This window comes from Notechis scutatus, chromosome 3 (assembly GCF_049901735.1).
Source record: "Notechis scutatus isolate UNSWTSFEM ecotype Mainland chromosome 3, rNotScu1.2, whole genome shotgun sequence".
NCBI lineage: Eukaryota > Metazoa > Chordata > Lepidosauria > Squamata > Elapidae > Notechis > Notechis scutatus.
Genome location: NC_142011.1, coordinates 207041198 through 207057425, shown reverse-complemented (window position 1 = coordinate 207057425; position 16228 = coordinate 207041198). Strand labels below are relative to the sequence as shown.

Here is a 16228-nt window from a genome sequence, read left to right as displayed (position 1 = left end):
GAAACATGGAAAATGGTCAGAAAAGCGATATAAAACGGAAGTACAATTTGTCGGTTTTCTTCCACACAGAGAAAAAGAGGTTGATATTTTGTTTAAAAACTGCTGAGACTTTCTATTTCAAAAACCCTGATTATTATTATTATTTTCCCTTTGCTTAAATATTGCTTACCATGTAATGGTTAATACAATAATTTTCCAGTTGCCTATTTCTTTGGACAGGGGCATAATCCCACAAACTTGATTTTTTATTTCCTCATGGAAAACTTGAACATCTCTGGAGCCATTCTTAAACTTGTGCTGTCCTTCTTAAGAACCATTGCCAACTCTTTTGGGCAGGATACATTATGAGTTTTGCTCGCATCATAAACACGGTGTTAGGGCGAGCAGGCCATTCAAATTTCAGTATCTGCAAAATCAGATTATTTACCCAGGAGCAGACAGGATTAGCAACCTCCTACACAATCCCAAACAGAGGGATTACAAATATATATATATATATATATATTTGCAAAGTCAGATGCTTTTTTGCTTTCCCCCAAAAGCAAAATCGGGAGAAAAAACCCCACTTTGTATCCTTGGTCCCCCATCACGTGTGCAGCCCACGAGACGGAAGGAAGTTTTTCAAATGACACAAACCAAAGCAGAGAAAGTTTGTGGGTTTCAAGTTCTCTTTTTATTGACGAAAAGGAAAAAAAAAACCGAAGAAAAAAAAATAGAGATTTTTTTTTCTCCCCCCAAGTGAACGTTACTCACTGTGTGTTTTTGTTTGTTTGTCTCGGTTTGTCTCAAAGTCTAAGGCAAATCTTCTCCTCCACGTTTCCAAGTCAGTTCACCAAAAACTTTTCTGCTTTGAAAAGTGGATGGGTGAAAAGATGAGGAAGGGTCTTGTAGTCTTTTGAAAATGGAAAATAGGAAAGGGGGGAAAAAAATAACCTGATTATGCAGGAGTGTTTGGAACAAAAGCTCACCGTGAATTTCTGGAGGATGAGCCACGAGTCAGTAGGATGATATACGTTCTTCACTTTTTTCCCTGTTATTTAGTTTTATTTAAAAAACAAAACAAAAAACAAAACCCCAAACCCTCCCTTTTACCCAGTAAAGCAGGTTTTGTGGTGGTGGCTGTCCAGTTGAATGGATTTTTATTCTCTTTAAAAGGAGATTCTTGGGTTAGTGATGGTGAAGAGGTGGAGTAGAAGAAACCGATGTGAAATCTTTCACCCGGACAGTTTCTTGGATTCTCTTGGTTCTCCTTCTCCAACCATGTTCTCTGAATGGAGGGTTGGTGGAGGTGTTTGATGTGAAGATAGGACCTCTCTTGCTTTGAGATTCTGGTGCTTTTCCACTGGTGATGAGGAGGTGTGGAAGAGTGATGGGCGTTTTTCTCTTTTTCGTTCCTCATGGATTCAGGAGACAAGTGCGAGTACATTAGCGTCCAATGGTTGGTGCCCTCCAGTGTGGTACCAGTGATCTGCTCGCTGGTTGGTCTCCCATTGGCGTCATTCTTTCTCCTTGCCATGTTTTTGTCATTCCCCACATTTGCAGGGCTATCCACACCGAAGACCCTCCACTCATTCCTTTTTTCCCCTCTAAGAATGTTTTGGAAAAGTTTTTATTCTTCTATTTTTCCTCCCCCCGCCCCCCAATTTCCACCCTTCCCTTTGGCCACCCTTTCTTTCTTCTTTCTTACCCAGAAAAGCTCAGGTTTCTTTCCTCTACTGCTACTGTGCTCGGAAAAGGAATGGTTCTCCCCACCCCACCCCCAATCTCGGTCTATGGAGAACCTAACCAAGATCATCTTGTATTTCCTCCTCGGAGCAACCACGGTTCTGCGAGACTCCAGCTGGCTCACTTCTCTGCATTTTAATTCCACATCATGAGTTCGTGTTCTTTCTTTCTTTCTTTCTTTCTTTCTTTCTCTTTCTTTCTTTCTTTCTTTCTTTCTTTCTTTCTTTCTTTCTTTCTTTCTTTCTTTCTTTCTTTCTTTCTTTCTTTCTTTCTTTCTTTCTTTCTCTTTCTCTCTCTCTCTGTTTCTTTCTTTAAAAAAATCCTAACCTGTTTGTGTTTTTTTCTTGTTTAGTTTTCCAGTGGGGTGAGGAAAAACACCCAAAGAGTCTTTTTTTTTTTAATTCTTCTTCTTTTTCTCTCTCCTCCTCCTCCTCCTCAGACCTCTGTCTGGAGATCAATAATGTCCTGTCCCACCAGGGGAATTGTTGCGCCTGTCTTCTCCCATTCCACAGTTTTGAGTTCTAAGGGAGATTGAATCTCAGTCTCCATCTCCTTTTTGACCCATGCTGGGGGTGAGTGGACTTTCCGGAGTCCTTCCCAAGGTCTTTTGTTTGGTGTTGGCTGCTTCTCTTGCTAGAAAGGAATCAGAGCACAGAAAGAAGAAAAAAGGAAGTGAGATGTCAACACCAAACGGGAATGCAGAATACCGGATAAAAGAGTTGGAAGGGACCTTGGAGGTCTTCTAGTCTAACCCCCTGTTCAAGCAGGAGACCCTGTGCCATTTGAGACAAACAACTGGCCAGGCTCTTCTTAAAAGCCTCCAGGGATGGAGCAGCCACAACTGCTGGAGGCAAGACTTTCCACTGATTATTTAACAGAATAACAGAGTTGGAAGGGACCTTGGAGGTCTTCTAGTCCAACCCCCTGCTCAAACAGGAGAACCTATACCACTTCAGACCAATGGCTGTCCAGTCTCTTCTTTAAAACCTCCATGGAGCACCCACAACTTCTGGAGTCAAGTCATTCCGCTGATTATTTTTTCTCACTGTTCAGAAATCCCTCTTTAGTTCTAAGTTGTTAATTCTCTCCTTGTTAAATATCTATGGAGATTCTCAATCATCCTGGTCATGGTTGTCCCAAAGGTGTTTTTCAAAAGCAGCTGAACTTTCTTGTTGTTGTTTTTTTCCAAAAGAAACTGAAGAACTGAAAAAGCTTATTGGATGAGAAGTGAAAGTTTTCAAGGAAAAAATAACTCAAGAAACTCCAGTTACCTGGTGAAAAGCACCCTTGGGAGTCCCCTTGGTTAGTTTCTATCCATTGCTTCTCGTCCTGCCTTTAAGTGCTTTGGAGAATAGCTTGACACCCTCTTCTTTGTGGCAACCCCTTAGATATTGGACTACCACTATCGTATCACCCCCTAGTCCTTCTCTTTGTTAGACTAGACATGCCAGTTCCTGCAACCATTTCATCATATGCTTTAGCCTCCATCCCCCTAACCATCTTTGCTTTTCTCTTCTGCATTCTTTCTAGAGTCTCAACATCCTTTTTGTATCTCACTGACCAAAACTGTAGGCAGTATTCCAAGCATGGTCTTACCAGTGCAGTATAAAGCAGTACTAGCATTTTGGGTGATCTTGATACCGTCCCTCTGTTGATGCAGCCTAGGACTGCATGGTCTATTATTGATTGATTGATTGATTCATTCATTCATTCATTCAATCAATCAATCAGCCAATCAATCAATCAATCAATCAATTTCTATGCTGGCCATGTCCCCTACAAGGTGTATGTCAGTCAGTCTGTCTATCTTTCATCTTCAAACTATTTATCATCTATCTCTCTATCTCTATCTCTCAGATCTATCAATCTGTGTTTAATCTATCTGTCCATCCATCCACCCATTCATCACTCTGTCTCTCTCTCATCTCTTTCTCTCTCTGTCTCTCTCTCTGTCTCTTTCTCTGTCTGTCTCTCTCTGTCTCTCTCTCTATCTATCTATCTTACCTACTCTCTCTCTATCTCTCTCTCTATCTATCTCTATCTCTCTATCTCTCTCTCTATCTATCTATCTATCTATCTATCTATCTATCTATCTATCTATCTTCTTCTCTGTCTGTCTGTCTGTCTGTCTGTCTGTCTATCTATCTATCTATCTATCTATCTATCTCTGCCTGCCTTCCTGCGGGCCTGCCTGCCTGCCTGCCTATCTATCTGCCTGCCTCATCTATCTACACCTCACATCTATCTATCTGTCTGTCTGTCTCTGTTTGTCTGTTTGTCTGTTTTTAATGCTGTCCATGTGCCCTGGGAGACTGGTTGGGAAATAGCAGTTAGGTCAATTATGAAACTGAATTGATTCAAATAAAAGGAAGGTCTCAGGGCTGCACCTTGCCATCCTTCTTTTGAGGAATCGTACCACAAGATGTGCCTCTGTGGAACAACAAAAGGGATTTCTGGATATTTTCCCCAGAACGGCCTGATGCAAAAGGCCATTGCTTAAACTGCAACGCTAAGAGAAGCTGCCGGTCCAAGAGAGAGTATTGGAATAGCTACAATGATGTAAGAGGGAACGTGTAAAATCTCATTGGTTCTATGCCTCTTCTTACTGAGAGAGGTATACCCAGCCGTGCTAGGTCTAGGTTGATTCTTAGTTTCACTACCTTTCCCATGTTACAAAATAACGGATTAACAGAGTTGGGAGGAACCTTGGAGGTCTTCTAGTCCAACCCGCTACCCAAGTATGAGAACCTATACCATTTCGGACAAATGGTTCTCCAATCTCTTCTTAAAAACTTCCAGTGTTGGAGCATTCACAACATCTGGAGGGAAGCCGTTCGACTGATTAATCATTCTTATTGTTGGGAAGCTTCTCCTTAATTCTGAGTTGCTTTTGGCCTTAGAACATAGAATAATAGAGTTGGAAAGGACTTTGGAGATCTTCTACTCCAACCCCTTGCTCAAGCAAGAGACCCTATACTATTTCAAATAGGTGGTTGTCCAGTCTCTTCTTGAAGACTCTCCAGTGATGGACTCCCAGTACTTCTGGAGGTAAGCCATTCCACTGATCAATTGATCTAACTGCCAGGAACTTTCTCCTAAGTTCTAAGTTGCTTCTCTCCTTGACCAGTTTCCCTTTATTGCTTCTTGTCCTGCCTTCAGGGGCTTTGGAGAATAGCTTGACTCCCTCTTCTTTGGGGCAGCCCCTGAGATATTGGAAGGCTGCTATTGTGTCACCCCTAGTCCTTCCTTTCATCAGACGAGACATACCCAGTTCCAGCAACTGTTCTTTATGTGTTTTAGCCTCCATCCCTTAAATCCTCTTTGTTGGTCTTCTCTACTCCCTTTCCAGAACCTCAACATCTTTTTTATATCCTGGAGGCCAAACTTGGATGCAGTATTCCAAGTATGGTCTTACCAAAGCATTATAAAATGGTATTAACATGTGATCTTGATTCTATCCTTCTGTAAATATAGCCTAGATCTGTGTTGGCCTTTTTAGTGGCTACAGCACACTGTTAGTTCATATTTAGTTGATTGCCCATTAGTAACTACTATTGAGCCAGGTACCACCTGTTCAATACCTGTGCAAGCATTTCCTGTGGTTGGATAGGAGATTATTTCAGGTGGTTTGTCTCTTTTAAAGTTTACCTATTTGAACTGGGTGATAGAACAAAGAAAAGTTGAGATACATGGGATTATTTCTGTGGATATGTACATTCAACTTTGCCACTTGTTGATTTTTGAGTCTCACGGAATGTTTGATGAACTCGTACATGATTCACCTTGAGTTCTGATAAAAAAAATGTTTCTCTCTTAGAGTAGAATACAGGTAGTCATCGACTTACGACCACAATTGAGCCGCAAATATCTCTTGCTAAGTTGTTAAGTGTGTTTTGCGACATTTTCTGCCACTGTTGTTAAACAAATCACTGAGTTGTTAAGCCAGTTCACATGGTTGTTAAGTAAACATGGCTGTTAAGCCAGTTAACATGGTTGTTAATCTGGCTTCCCTATTGACTTTGCTTGTCCGAAGGTCGCAAAAGGGGATCCCTTGGACACTGCCACCATCGTAAATATGAACCCGTTGCCAAGCATCTGAATGTTGACGAATGGGGATGCTGCAACAGTCATAAGTGTGAAAAACGGTAATGAGCCACTTATTTCAGTGCCGTTGCAACGTTGAATGGTCACTAAAGGAATGGTTGCAAGTCGAGGACTACCTGTCTCAATGTCGTAATGAAAGGAATCAGCATGCCGGTCAGGGATGTTTGGAAAGTCTACCATGTTGGATGTGGTCAAGGCTAGGAAAGGTGGACCAGTCATTATGGATGGCTGGGGTGGAATGCAAATCAAAGGTCCCTCAAGGTGAGTGGATGACCAGCTTCGGATCTTCTTGCTATGGGATGCCACTGATATAGAAGGAGGTAGGAAGCATTCAAAAAATGTTGGCTTGTGACTAGGAAGGCTGAATGCTAGTTTCAGGATGTAGCTGACCACATGCAGCGTAAGGAGGTTGGAGAGAAGATGCAGCTATGAGGTCCTTGAAGGAGAAAGGCAGGCAGTTAAGACTTACGCTGGCGTTAGTTTTATCACTGCCACTTGAGGAAACGCTCCATCTTTTCATGGCCTAAACATGTGAGAGAAAATATATGGTGTTTTTCTTTTCCTCCCCCTTTCAACTCCCAGTATGATTGTGGCATGGGGGGAGATGACAAAAGAAGGTTGATCTTTCAGGAAATGTATTGAAATCAAAGGGATGGGAGGAAAAACAGTTTTTCTTAAACGCGAACAGTCTATAGAGATTCTCAGTCATCCAGGTCCTGGTTGTCCCAAAGGTGCTTTTTCAGGAGGCAACTGGACTTTCTTGTTTTTTTCCTTGAAGATGTTTCACTTCCCCATCCAAGAAGCTTCTTCAGCTCTGACTGGATGGTGGGGAATGGAAGGCTTTATACTCCTTGCAGACAGAACTGGTCATTTGCATCCTTTTAGAGCAAGGCTCTTCAAACTTGGCAGCTTTTAAGACTTGTGGACTCCAACTCCCAGAATTCCTGAGCTAACATGACTGGAGGAGGAATTCTGGGAGTGGAAGTCCACAAGTCTTAAAAGCTGCCAAGTTTGAAAGCCCCTGTTTTAGAGAGTCGTTGTGTCCGCCGTTTATCTATGTCCTCGGGGTCACCTGAGTAGTGCTAATAGTTCCTGTAACCTGCCATTTTTTCTTTTCTGGAAATCCATTCATACTCCCACAGCATTTGAAGGGTGTGGATTGCAAATGACCAGCTGTCTGCAAGGAGTATCAATCCTTCCCTTCCCCACCATCCAGTCAGAGCTGAAGAACCTTCTTGGATGAGAAGTGAAAATGTCTTCAAAGAAAAACCCAGAAAGTCCAATTGTCTCCTGAAAAAGCCCCTTTGGGGGTAAATATGACCCATGTTCACACATTTTCAGCTTCTGGCAACAATCCGAAGGGCTCTAAATCACCAATCCAGCACCAGGATTAGTTATATCCTGGGCGGGGATAATTAAATTCAAGTATAGAAATGTGATTTACATAATATTGGCTAGACATGACCACATTTCTCTGTCTGTTGCTCTGAAGAGATGCCTGTCAGTCAAATAGGTCTACAATACGGGTGGGGAAGTATGGCCTCTTCATGACTTGTGGGCTTCAACTCCCAGAATTCCTGAGCCAGCCAGGAATTCTGGGAGTTGAAGTCCAAAGGTCAGAAAGGGCCCATACTTCCCCATCCCTGCTCTAGACGTTTATTCCAAGAAGAACATTTCTGAGAATTCATTCTAGGTGGATGGTTGGGGTTTCCAACATTTAGGGAAGAGGGAAGGTCATTTTTTTTATCGTATGATTTTATCTCTAGCTTTCTGACGCCTCCAGCTCTTCCGTTCTTCCAATAATTCCTCAGGGAGACATCCATAGAAAATTTCTCCCTGGATTTTTTTTTTTTTCAGTAGTGGCACCATCAGCACCAAGAAAGAATCTAGATCTTCTATAACAGTTGGCCACTTTCTCCTTCACCTTGGGAGCTGCAGACAAATTGCCTCCTTGGTTTCATTTCTATGATTTTAGATAGAGACTTTAAAAAAAAAGCAACTATTTGCACCCAATTCTGGTAGAGCTCAGAAACTTCCAAGTAGGGAAAGGCTCACCTTAGTCTCCATTGGTGGAGATTCTTTCTCCTTCTCTGCATGTTGCAGCTTCCGGTTCAGGTCCTGGAACATGTCTTGGTGACGTTTTCTTGTGTGCATGATTTTCTACAACAGGGAGCACCCAGATAAGTTGAGGGTTTGTGAGAAGCAAGTGAACATTGTAAACATTTATCTATCTATCTATCTATCTATCTATCTATCTATCTATCTATCTATCTATCTATCTATCTATCTATCTATCCATCCTTGTAGCTATCTGTCATCTATTATCTGTCTGTCTGTCTGTCTGTCTGTCTAACCCATCTATGTCCATTCTTCTCTCTCTCTCTCTCTCTGTAATCTCTCTCCTATCTATCTATCTATCTATCTATCTATCTATCTATCTATCTATCTATCTATCTATCTATCTATCTATCTATCTATCTATCTATCTATCTATCTATCTATCTATCTATCCATCCTTGTAGCGATCTGTCATCTATTATCTGTCTGTCTGTCTGTCTGTCTAACCGTCTATGCCCATTCTTCTCTGTCTCTCTCTCTGTAATCTCTCTTCTATCTATCTATCTATCTATCTATCTATCTATCTATCTATCTATCTATCTATCTATCTATCCATCCATCCATCCTTGTAGCTATCTGTCATCTATTATCTGTCTGTCTGTCTGTCTGTCTGTCTGTCTGTCTAACCCATCTATGTCCATTCTTCTCTCTCTCTCTCTCTGTAATCTCTCTCCTATCTATCTATCTATCTATCTATCTATCTATCTATCTATCTATCTATCTATCTATCTATCATCTATCTATCTATCTATCTATCTATCTATCTATCTATCTATCTATCTATCTATCTATCCATCCTTGTAGCGATCTGTCATCTATTATCTGTCTGTCTGTCTGTCTGTCTAACCCGTCTATGCCCATTCTTCTCTGTCTCTCTCTCTGTAATCTCTCTTCTATCTATCTATCTATCTATCTATCTATCTATCTATCTATCTATCTATCTATCTATCTCCACCCATCCATCCATCCAGCATCCATCCCTCATCCCTCATCCATCCATCCATCCATCCATCCATCCATCCATCCATCCATATCTATCTAACTATCCATCCTTCTAGCTATCTGTCTGTCATCTATTATCTGTCTGTCTGTCAGTCTAACCCGTCATATCAGTCCATCCTTCTCTCTCTCTGTAATCTCTCTCTATATATATGCATCATTCACCCATCCATCTGTCCATCCGTTTATCCATCCATCCATCTCTCATCCCTTTCTCTCTCATCATTCTCTATCTCTCTCTTTATCCATCCACCCCTCATCCATCAATCTCCCACATCCATCCATATCTATCTATCTATCTATCTATCTATCTATCTATCTATCTATCTATCTATCTATCTATCAACTCCTTTATAATTTTTTTTATAAACAACTCAAGGCAGTGAATATTTAAGTGGCCAAATAGCCTTACAAGCAATCCTTTCCCTGATCTTTCTTTTTCCACTTTCATTTTTTTAAAAAAAGTATTTATTGATGGGCCAAGTAGAAAATTTGTTCCTAACTAAAGATAGTCCTCAACATATGACCACAATTGAGCCCAACATTTATGTTGCTAAACAAGACAGTTGTTAATGTTTGCTCCATGTCACACCCTTTTTGCTACAATTCTTAAGCAAATCACTGCAATGGTTAAGTGAATCAGGTTTCATGAAGTGAATCTGGCTTCCTCCATTGACTTTGCTGGCTGAAAATGGGCCGAGAAGGTTGCCAATGGGGATCACATGACCCCAGGACAGTTCCATCTTCATAAATCTATGCCAGTTGGCCAAACACCTGGATTTTGTTCACCTGACCATGAGGATGCTGCAATGGTCATAAGTGTGAAAAACAGTCCTAAGTCTTTTTTTTCAGTGCCATTGTAACTTTGAATAGTCACTAAATGAACTGTTGTAAATTGAGGAATATGAATATATATATATATATATATATATATATATATATATATATATATATATATATATATATATATATATATGGATCTTTGGTTATTCGGGTTTTCTCCCGCGTAAGATTGGAAGTATCTGAAGGCAGCGTTTGATGAAGTCTCATTCATCATCTTCAGGCTTCTGTCTTCAGCTCTGTGCTTCTCAGAGTGATGTGACCTTGCAGCTGCTTCTTCCTTTTAACTGCTAGTGGTTAAGAGAAGCACAGAGCTGAAGACAGAAGCCTGAAGATGATGAATGAGACTTCATCAGCGTTGCCTAGATACTTCCAATCTTACGTGGAGAAAACAAGATCCATATATATATATATATATATCTATATATATATATATATATATATATATATATATATATATATATATATATATATATATATATATATATTATTCTAAAGAAACAGAACCCCTAAGAGGTCAGGGTAGGCCAATATGCAGGTCATTCCAGAAAGTTTGCATTGAATGCCTCTACTTTGACTTGGAGATGAAACAACTTCTTTGAGGGAAATCACCCAGCTTTTATCCTGGAAGGAACCCCAAATACTCACCTCAAAATCTAGTTCTGCGTATCGGGATTTCCGCCTCTGAAAATCAGAAGAATAGGAAGACCCAGGATGAGTGCTTGGCAAGAGATGAAATACGCCATATTGTGTGTGTGTGGAGGGGGATTAAGACTTTGTGAGGGACACATTTGGAAGCCAGCGTGGTGAAGAAGTTGGATTAGAGAGGAAGGTCTTAAGATTCAAACCTGCTTTCAGCCACCGAAGCTCGTCGGAGGGCTGAGCCAGTCAAAATGACTGATTGATTGGCTGCCACAAAGAAGAGAGGGTCAACTTATTCTTCAAAGCCCCAAGACAAGAAACAATAGGTGGAAAGTAATCAAGGAGAGAAGCAACCTAGAACTAAGGAGAAACTAACAGAGAGGACAATCAACCAGTGGAACATCTCCCCTCCAGAAGTTGTGGGCGCTTCATCACCGGAGGCTTTTAACAAGAGCCATTTGTTTGAAATTGTATAGGTTCTCCTCAGTGGTGGGATTCGACCGGTGTAACAACCGGTTTGGTGAGCGTACGCTTCACTGGAACTACCGGTTCACTTGAACCGGTCCAAACCGGTAGAATCCCACCCCTGGTTCTCTTGTTTAAGCAGGGGGTTGGACTAGAAGACCTCTGAAGTCCCTTCCAGCTCTATTCTGATTGATTGAAAATGTTCAAAGAGATTCTCAATCATCCAGGTCATGGTTGTCCCAAAGGTGCTTTTCAAAGGGCAGCTGGACTTTCCTTAATTTTTTTTCCCCCCTTGAAAACAATTCCCTTCTCGTCCAAGATGCTCTTTTGAAGACACAAAGTCCATATTCTGAACAGGCAGGACCACTGATTGGAAATAGGGGTCAAAGAGGCCATTTACGTTAAAAATTGAGCAGCCTCTCTCAACAGAGGGGGAAGGTTATGACACCACCTATCTTCTGTCTTTCAAGGGACATGGTGGCTCGGTGGCTAAGACGCTGAACTTGTCGATCAGAAAGGTCGGCAGCTCAGCGGTTCGAATCCCTAGTGCCGTGTAACAGAGTGAGCTCCTGTTCCTTGTCCCAGCTTCTGCCAACCTAGCAGTTCGAAAGCACATAAAAAATGCAAGTAGAAAAATAGGGACCACTTTGGTGAAAAGGTAACAGGGCTCCGTGCACCTTCGGCATTTAGCCATGCCGGCCACATGACCACGGAGACATCTTCGGACAGCGCTGGCTCTTTGGTTTTGTAACAGATGAGCACCGCCCTCTAGAGCCAGAAATGACTAGCAGGGATGTGCGAGGGTAACCTTTACCTTATCTTCTGTCTACAACACAGACCTTTCAGCATTTTCAAGAAGGTTGCACCACCCATTTGCTCCACTCAGGTGACTCTGAGGACAGAGATAAACCCCCAAGTGAACTCAAGGAGAGCTAACAATCAACCTTCAGAGTACTAATGATCAGATGACTGCACAGAATATAAATCCTTCCATTCCCCGCCTTTCAGTCAGAACTGAAGAAGCTTCTTGAATGAGAAGCGAAATAGTTTCAAGGAAAAAGCCCAAGAAAGTCGTTTTGAAAAGCACCTGTGGGAGAGCCGGTTAAAAGTTTCTCAGCTCCACTAGAAAAAAGAGCGAGTCAAGGTATTCACCAAAGCACCTGAAGGCAGGACAAGAAGCAACGGGTGGAAACTAATCAAGGAGAGAAGCAACCTGGAATTGAGGAGAAACTGTCAAGAGTATATTCATGAACTGGAATAGAGCTTAGAGGTCAGCCAATGAGAGCTGAATTGGGGGCTGAAAGTTAAAGAGAGAACCTGGGTGTGGTTTATCTCTGTCCTGTGCTCAGCACTAAAGTGAAATACTAGTCTTGCTTGCTTGCAGAAACTGATATCTGCTCTGAGCTGCTGCTGGTGGTGCTTGTGTTTTTTGCTTATGTTACGTTGAAAGAATCTACAAATGGTATTGTAAACTTTACTCCTATTAATATGTTTATAAAGAAGTGAATGATCCTGCTGAATCAGTCCGTGTGTTTTCTGGATGTGAATTTATGCTGCAAACTCTAACAGAAACTTCCTAACAGTGAGGATAATTAACCCGTGGAGCAACTTGCATTCAGAAGTTGTGGGTGCTCCATCACTGGAGGTTTTCAGGAAGACATTGGACAACCATTTGTCTGAAATGGCATGGGGTCTCCTGCTTGAGCAGGGGGTTGGCCTAGAAGACACTATTATTTTACGTTCTTTGTAAACTTTCTCTACTATGTCCAACCTTGGCAAGTTTAAGACTTGTGGACTTCAACTCCCAGAATTCCTCCCTCTCGAAATGTTTGAAGCAAAGGGACTTGAAAACTGGAGAGACTCAACTGGCTTCTACCCAGGCTTCCATAAGAAACATTTCTTCCACTATGACTGTCCATATTTCATCCCCAGGAACACCCCAATTTCTGCATTGTTGGTCCAACATGATGATGAGGTTCTAGGGCTGAGATTTACACCCAGCTGGGATGCACAAAAGCATCAATTGAGATAATATCAGAAAGATGCTACCTTTCTTGTCCCTTGAAGGATAATTAGGAGAGATAAGTGGGGAAAATTAATAAATGTAAAATACTTTGGAAGCACATTCCATGCATAGCAAATGATTGTCATTAATGAAGGACATTAATTAACGAAATCATTTTAGGAGTGCAATCACAGCCCAACGCTGCTGGAATTCATTGACAAAAAAAATGTCCAGTCTTAACTTATATTCTAAAACCTGAGCAGGGGTTTGGACTAGAAAATCTCCATGGTCCTTTCCAATTTTGTTATTCTGCTATTCAGTTATTCTACAAAACAACCATGCTGGCTGGGGAATTCTGGAAGTTGAAGTCCACAAGTCTTAAAGTCACCAATTTGGAGACTCCTTGTCCTAAAATAAACACTGGATCATCTACCACTTGGAATCTGGGTCAAAATAAGATTGCACCCCACTGTTTTAAGAATTTATAGATGAACAGAGTTGGAAAGGACCTTGTAGGTCATCTAGTCCAACCCCCCCTCCACCCAAGTAGGAGACCCTATACTATTTCTGACAAATGGCAGTCCAATCTTTTCTTGAAAGTCTCCAGTGATGAAGCTCCCACAACTTCCGAAGGCAACTCCTGTGCCACAGGTTGATTATTCTCACTGTCAGGAAATATCTCCTTATTTCCAGGTTGACGCTCTCCTTGTTGAGTGTTCATGTTGTCTGGCCTACAGGTGCTTTAGAAAATAGCTTGACCCCTTCCTCTCTGTGGTAGCCTATCAAATATTGATCAAATATTGATCAAACAGATCAGAGAGATCTGTCTTATTCTGAGTAGCTCTGCTTTAAAAATAATAGTTTCAGTGAGCAAGGATGGAATTTAAGGACCTCTCCAACCCAAGTATGGAGAAGGCCACCAACTTTCAGCCACTTACTTCTAGGGAGCTCATGGAGAGGGTGGCGACTGTCTCATTCTTGGTCACAATTCCAGTATTACTGGTTTTGACCATGTCACACAAGCTGTTGGGCATCTGTGAGTCCATGGATTTATTGACCAAGGGAGGAGACAAAGGTTGCTGCTGCTGCATCATTGAAGAAGCTTGCCCTTCTGCACAACTGATCCGTGTGGGTTCTCTTGGGGGGCTCTTGACCACAAAGCCCGGATCTGTGGCCATGCTGAGGTGGATGAGTCTTGTCTGGGGCATCTGGTCAATGTTGATGCTGTACTTGGTGTCATCCTTGGGTGGCGGCGGCGGCGGCGGCGGTGGTGGTGGCGGTGGCGGCGGCGGTGGCTTGGGCCTCAAGGTGGAGGTGTTGGTGGGCAGAATGACATAGCCAGTGTCCCTGGTTTGATCCTGTGCCCGCGAGAGCTCCGAATCCAGCTTTTTGAAGATATCTCCATCACAGATGTAGATGGATTTCGGAGGTTGGCTTTTGTCCTTCTTCAAAGTCAAGGTGTGGTTGCTGAAGTCATTGAGGTTGATGGTGCCCAGGTAGTGTGGGGAGCTCTGGAGATGCATCTTGGAGACGTTGGCTGGAAGACTGTTGAAGTTGGAGGACCCTTTCTGGTGGTTGAGCTTCAGCTTCTCCTCATCCTGCAGGGACGGGCGCTTCAGAGTCCCCGTGATGGTCATGGTACGACACGTACTGATGTCCTTGTTGAGCACTAACAAATCAGGAGGAAAGAGATGGGATTTCAGAAGGTGCTTATGGAAACCACGATGCCATACAACCACATGTCCCCCTTCATTGTCCAAAAGACAGGTTGCCTACCATAGGTAGTCCTCAACTTACAACCACAACTGAGTCCAACATTTCTGCTGCTAGGTGAGACAGTGGCTGAGTGGTTTCTGCCCCCTTTTACAATCTTTCTTGCCATGGTTGTTAAGTGAATCACTGCAGCAGTTAGTTTAGGAACACGGTCCTTCAGTGAATCTGGCTTCCCTGTTGACTTTCCTTGTCAGTAGGTCGCCAAAGGGGATCATGGCAACTGTCATGAATATGAACCAGTTGCCAAGCATCTGAATTTTGATCACATGACCATGGGGATGCAGCAATGGTCACTAAGTATGAAACATGGTCATAAGTCACTTTTTTTCAGTATTGTTGTAACTTCAGTCACAAAATGAAAAGTTGTAAGATGGGAACTACCTGCATTTCCTAATTACTTCATTGTCACCCACTGCCCCAAATATGAAAGGACACGATCACCCCACACCCACTCACACCTTCCAATAGTGAATTGACATTAAATTTGACTCTCCACAGTTTATATTTATACCATCTGTCTAGTAAACTCGCAAGATTCGTTTCCCTCACCATGTACAGGTATACATCTGAAATGGATGGTGTTGTTTCACTGTGACATATAATATATGCGGGTATATGCATAATTCTTTATTGTTTTGTATTTATTTATTCTGTTATATTATGTAGTGTATATTGGAGGTAGTGACCCTTTGAAATTTCACTTTAATATATGCCGATTAGAGTACATTCAAAGTGACAATAAAGTTTCTATTCTATTCTATTCTATTCTATTCTATTCTATTCTATTCTATTCTATTCTATTCTATTCTATTCTATTCTATTCTATTCTATTTTCTATTCTGTACTTTCTATTCTATTCCATTCTAATTCTATCCTATTCTATTCTGTTCATCCAAGAACCATGGGATGGAAGGATCTATCTGGTTTTTAATGCACCCACCACCATAAATTCATTCCAAATGGATCTCAGATTCCCTCAACCATCCAGGTAAAATTACAGATGCAAATAAATTAAAAACGCCAACATGACCACAATATAATTTATGGTACATTCTCCAGTGAGACTGCGGTTGAAACTGCAATTTGATTGCTGATGGGTATGTTGTACTTCCGCGGGTATAACTAATGTTTGATTCTGTTTGGTTTGATTTATTTTGGGCAAAGTAGCTGAAGAGCAGCTGGTGACACTCCCTCCCCTGAGATAAATGGCTTAGGTGGGACGTGACAATTCAATGGAATGCCCAACATTTTGCGTAGTGTCTGTTCGAGAGGCTCGAATGCTAAAGGTGTGTGCAAACACGACAATTCGTTCCCTTCACATCATTTTGCACTGCCCTGGAAATGGATGTGAATTTGAAAGGGGATTTTACATCCATTTTTATGCTTGTTGGTAAGAGGTTTTTTTGACAGAAAGCAGGAATACTTTGGCTCTTTAGCAACAAAGATGATTAGGGGACTGGAGGCTAAAACATACGAAGAATGGTTGCAGGAACCGGGCCTGGCTAGTCTAGTGAAGAGAAGGACCAGGGGAGACAGGATAGCAGTCTTCTAATATTT

At 41.8% G+C, this 16228-nt stretch overlaps 1 protein-coding gene across 1 annotated transcript in view; it reads right to left on the bottom strand.

The window, feature by feature from the left end:
• Positions 1-650: 650 nt before the first annotated feature.
• The window catches only part of ADGRB1 (adhesion G protein-coupled receptor B1), a 380456-nt gene continuing 364878 nt past the window's right edge, over positions 651-16228 (bottom strand). The window contains exons 29-33 of the mRNA XM_087958904.1: positions 13837-14567; positions 10435-10470; positions 7885-7989; positions 6299-6352; positions 651-2358 (exon numbers count right to left, since the gene is read on the bottom strand). Coding sequence (XP_087815030.1) covers positions 2161-2358; positions 6299-6352; positions 7885-7989; positions 10435-10470; positions 13837-14567 — 1124 coding nt within the window. The 3' untranslated portion in view covers positions 651-2160. The remainder of the gene's footprint in view (positions 2359-6298; positions 6353-7884; positions 7990-10434; positions 10471-13836; positions 14568-16228) is intronic.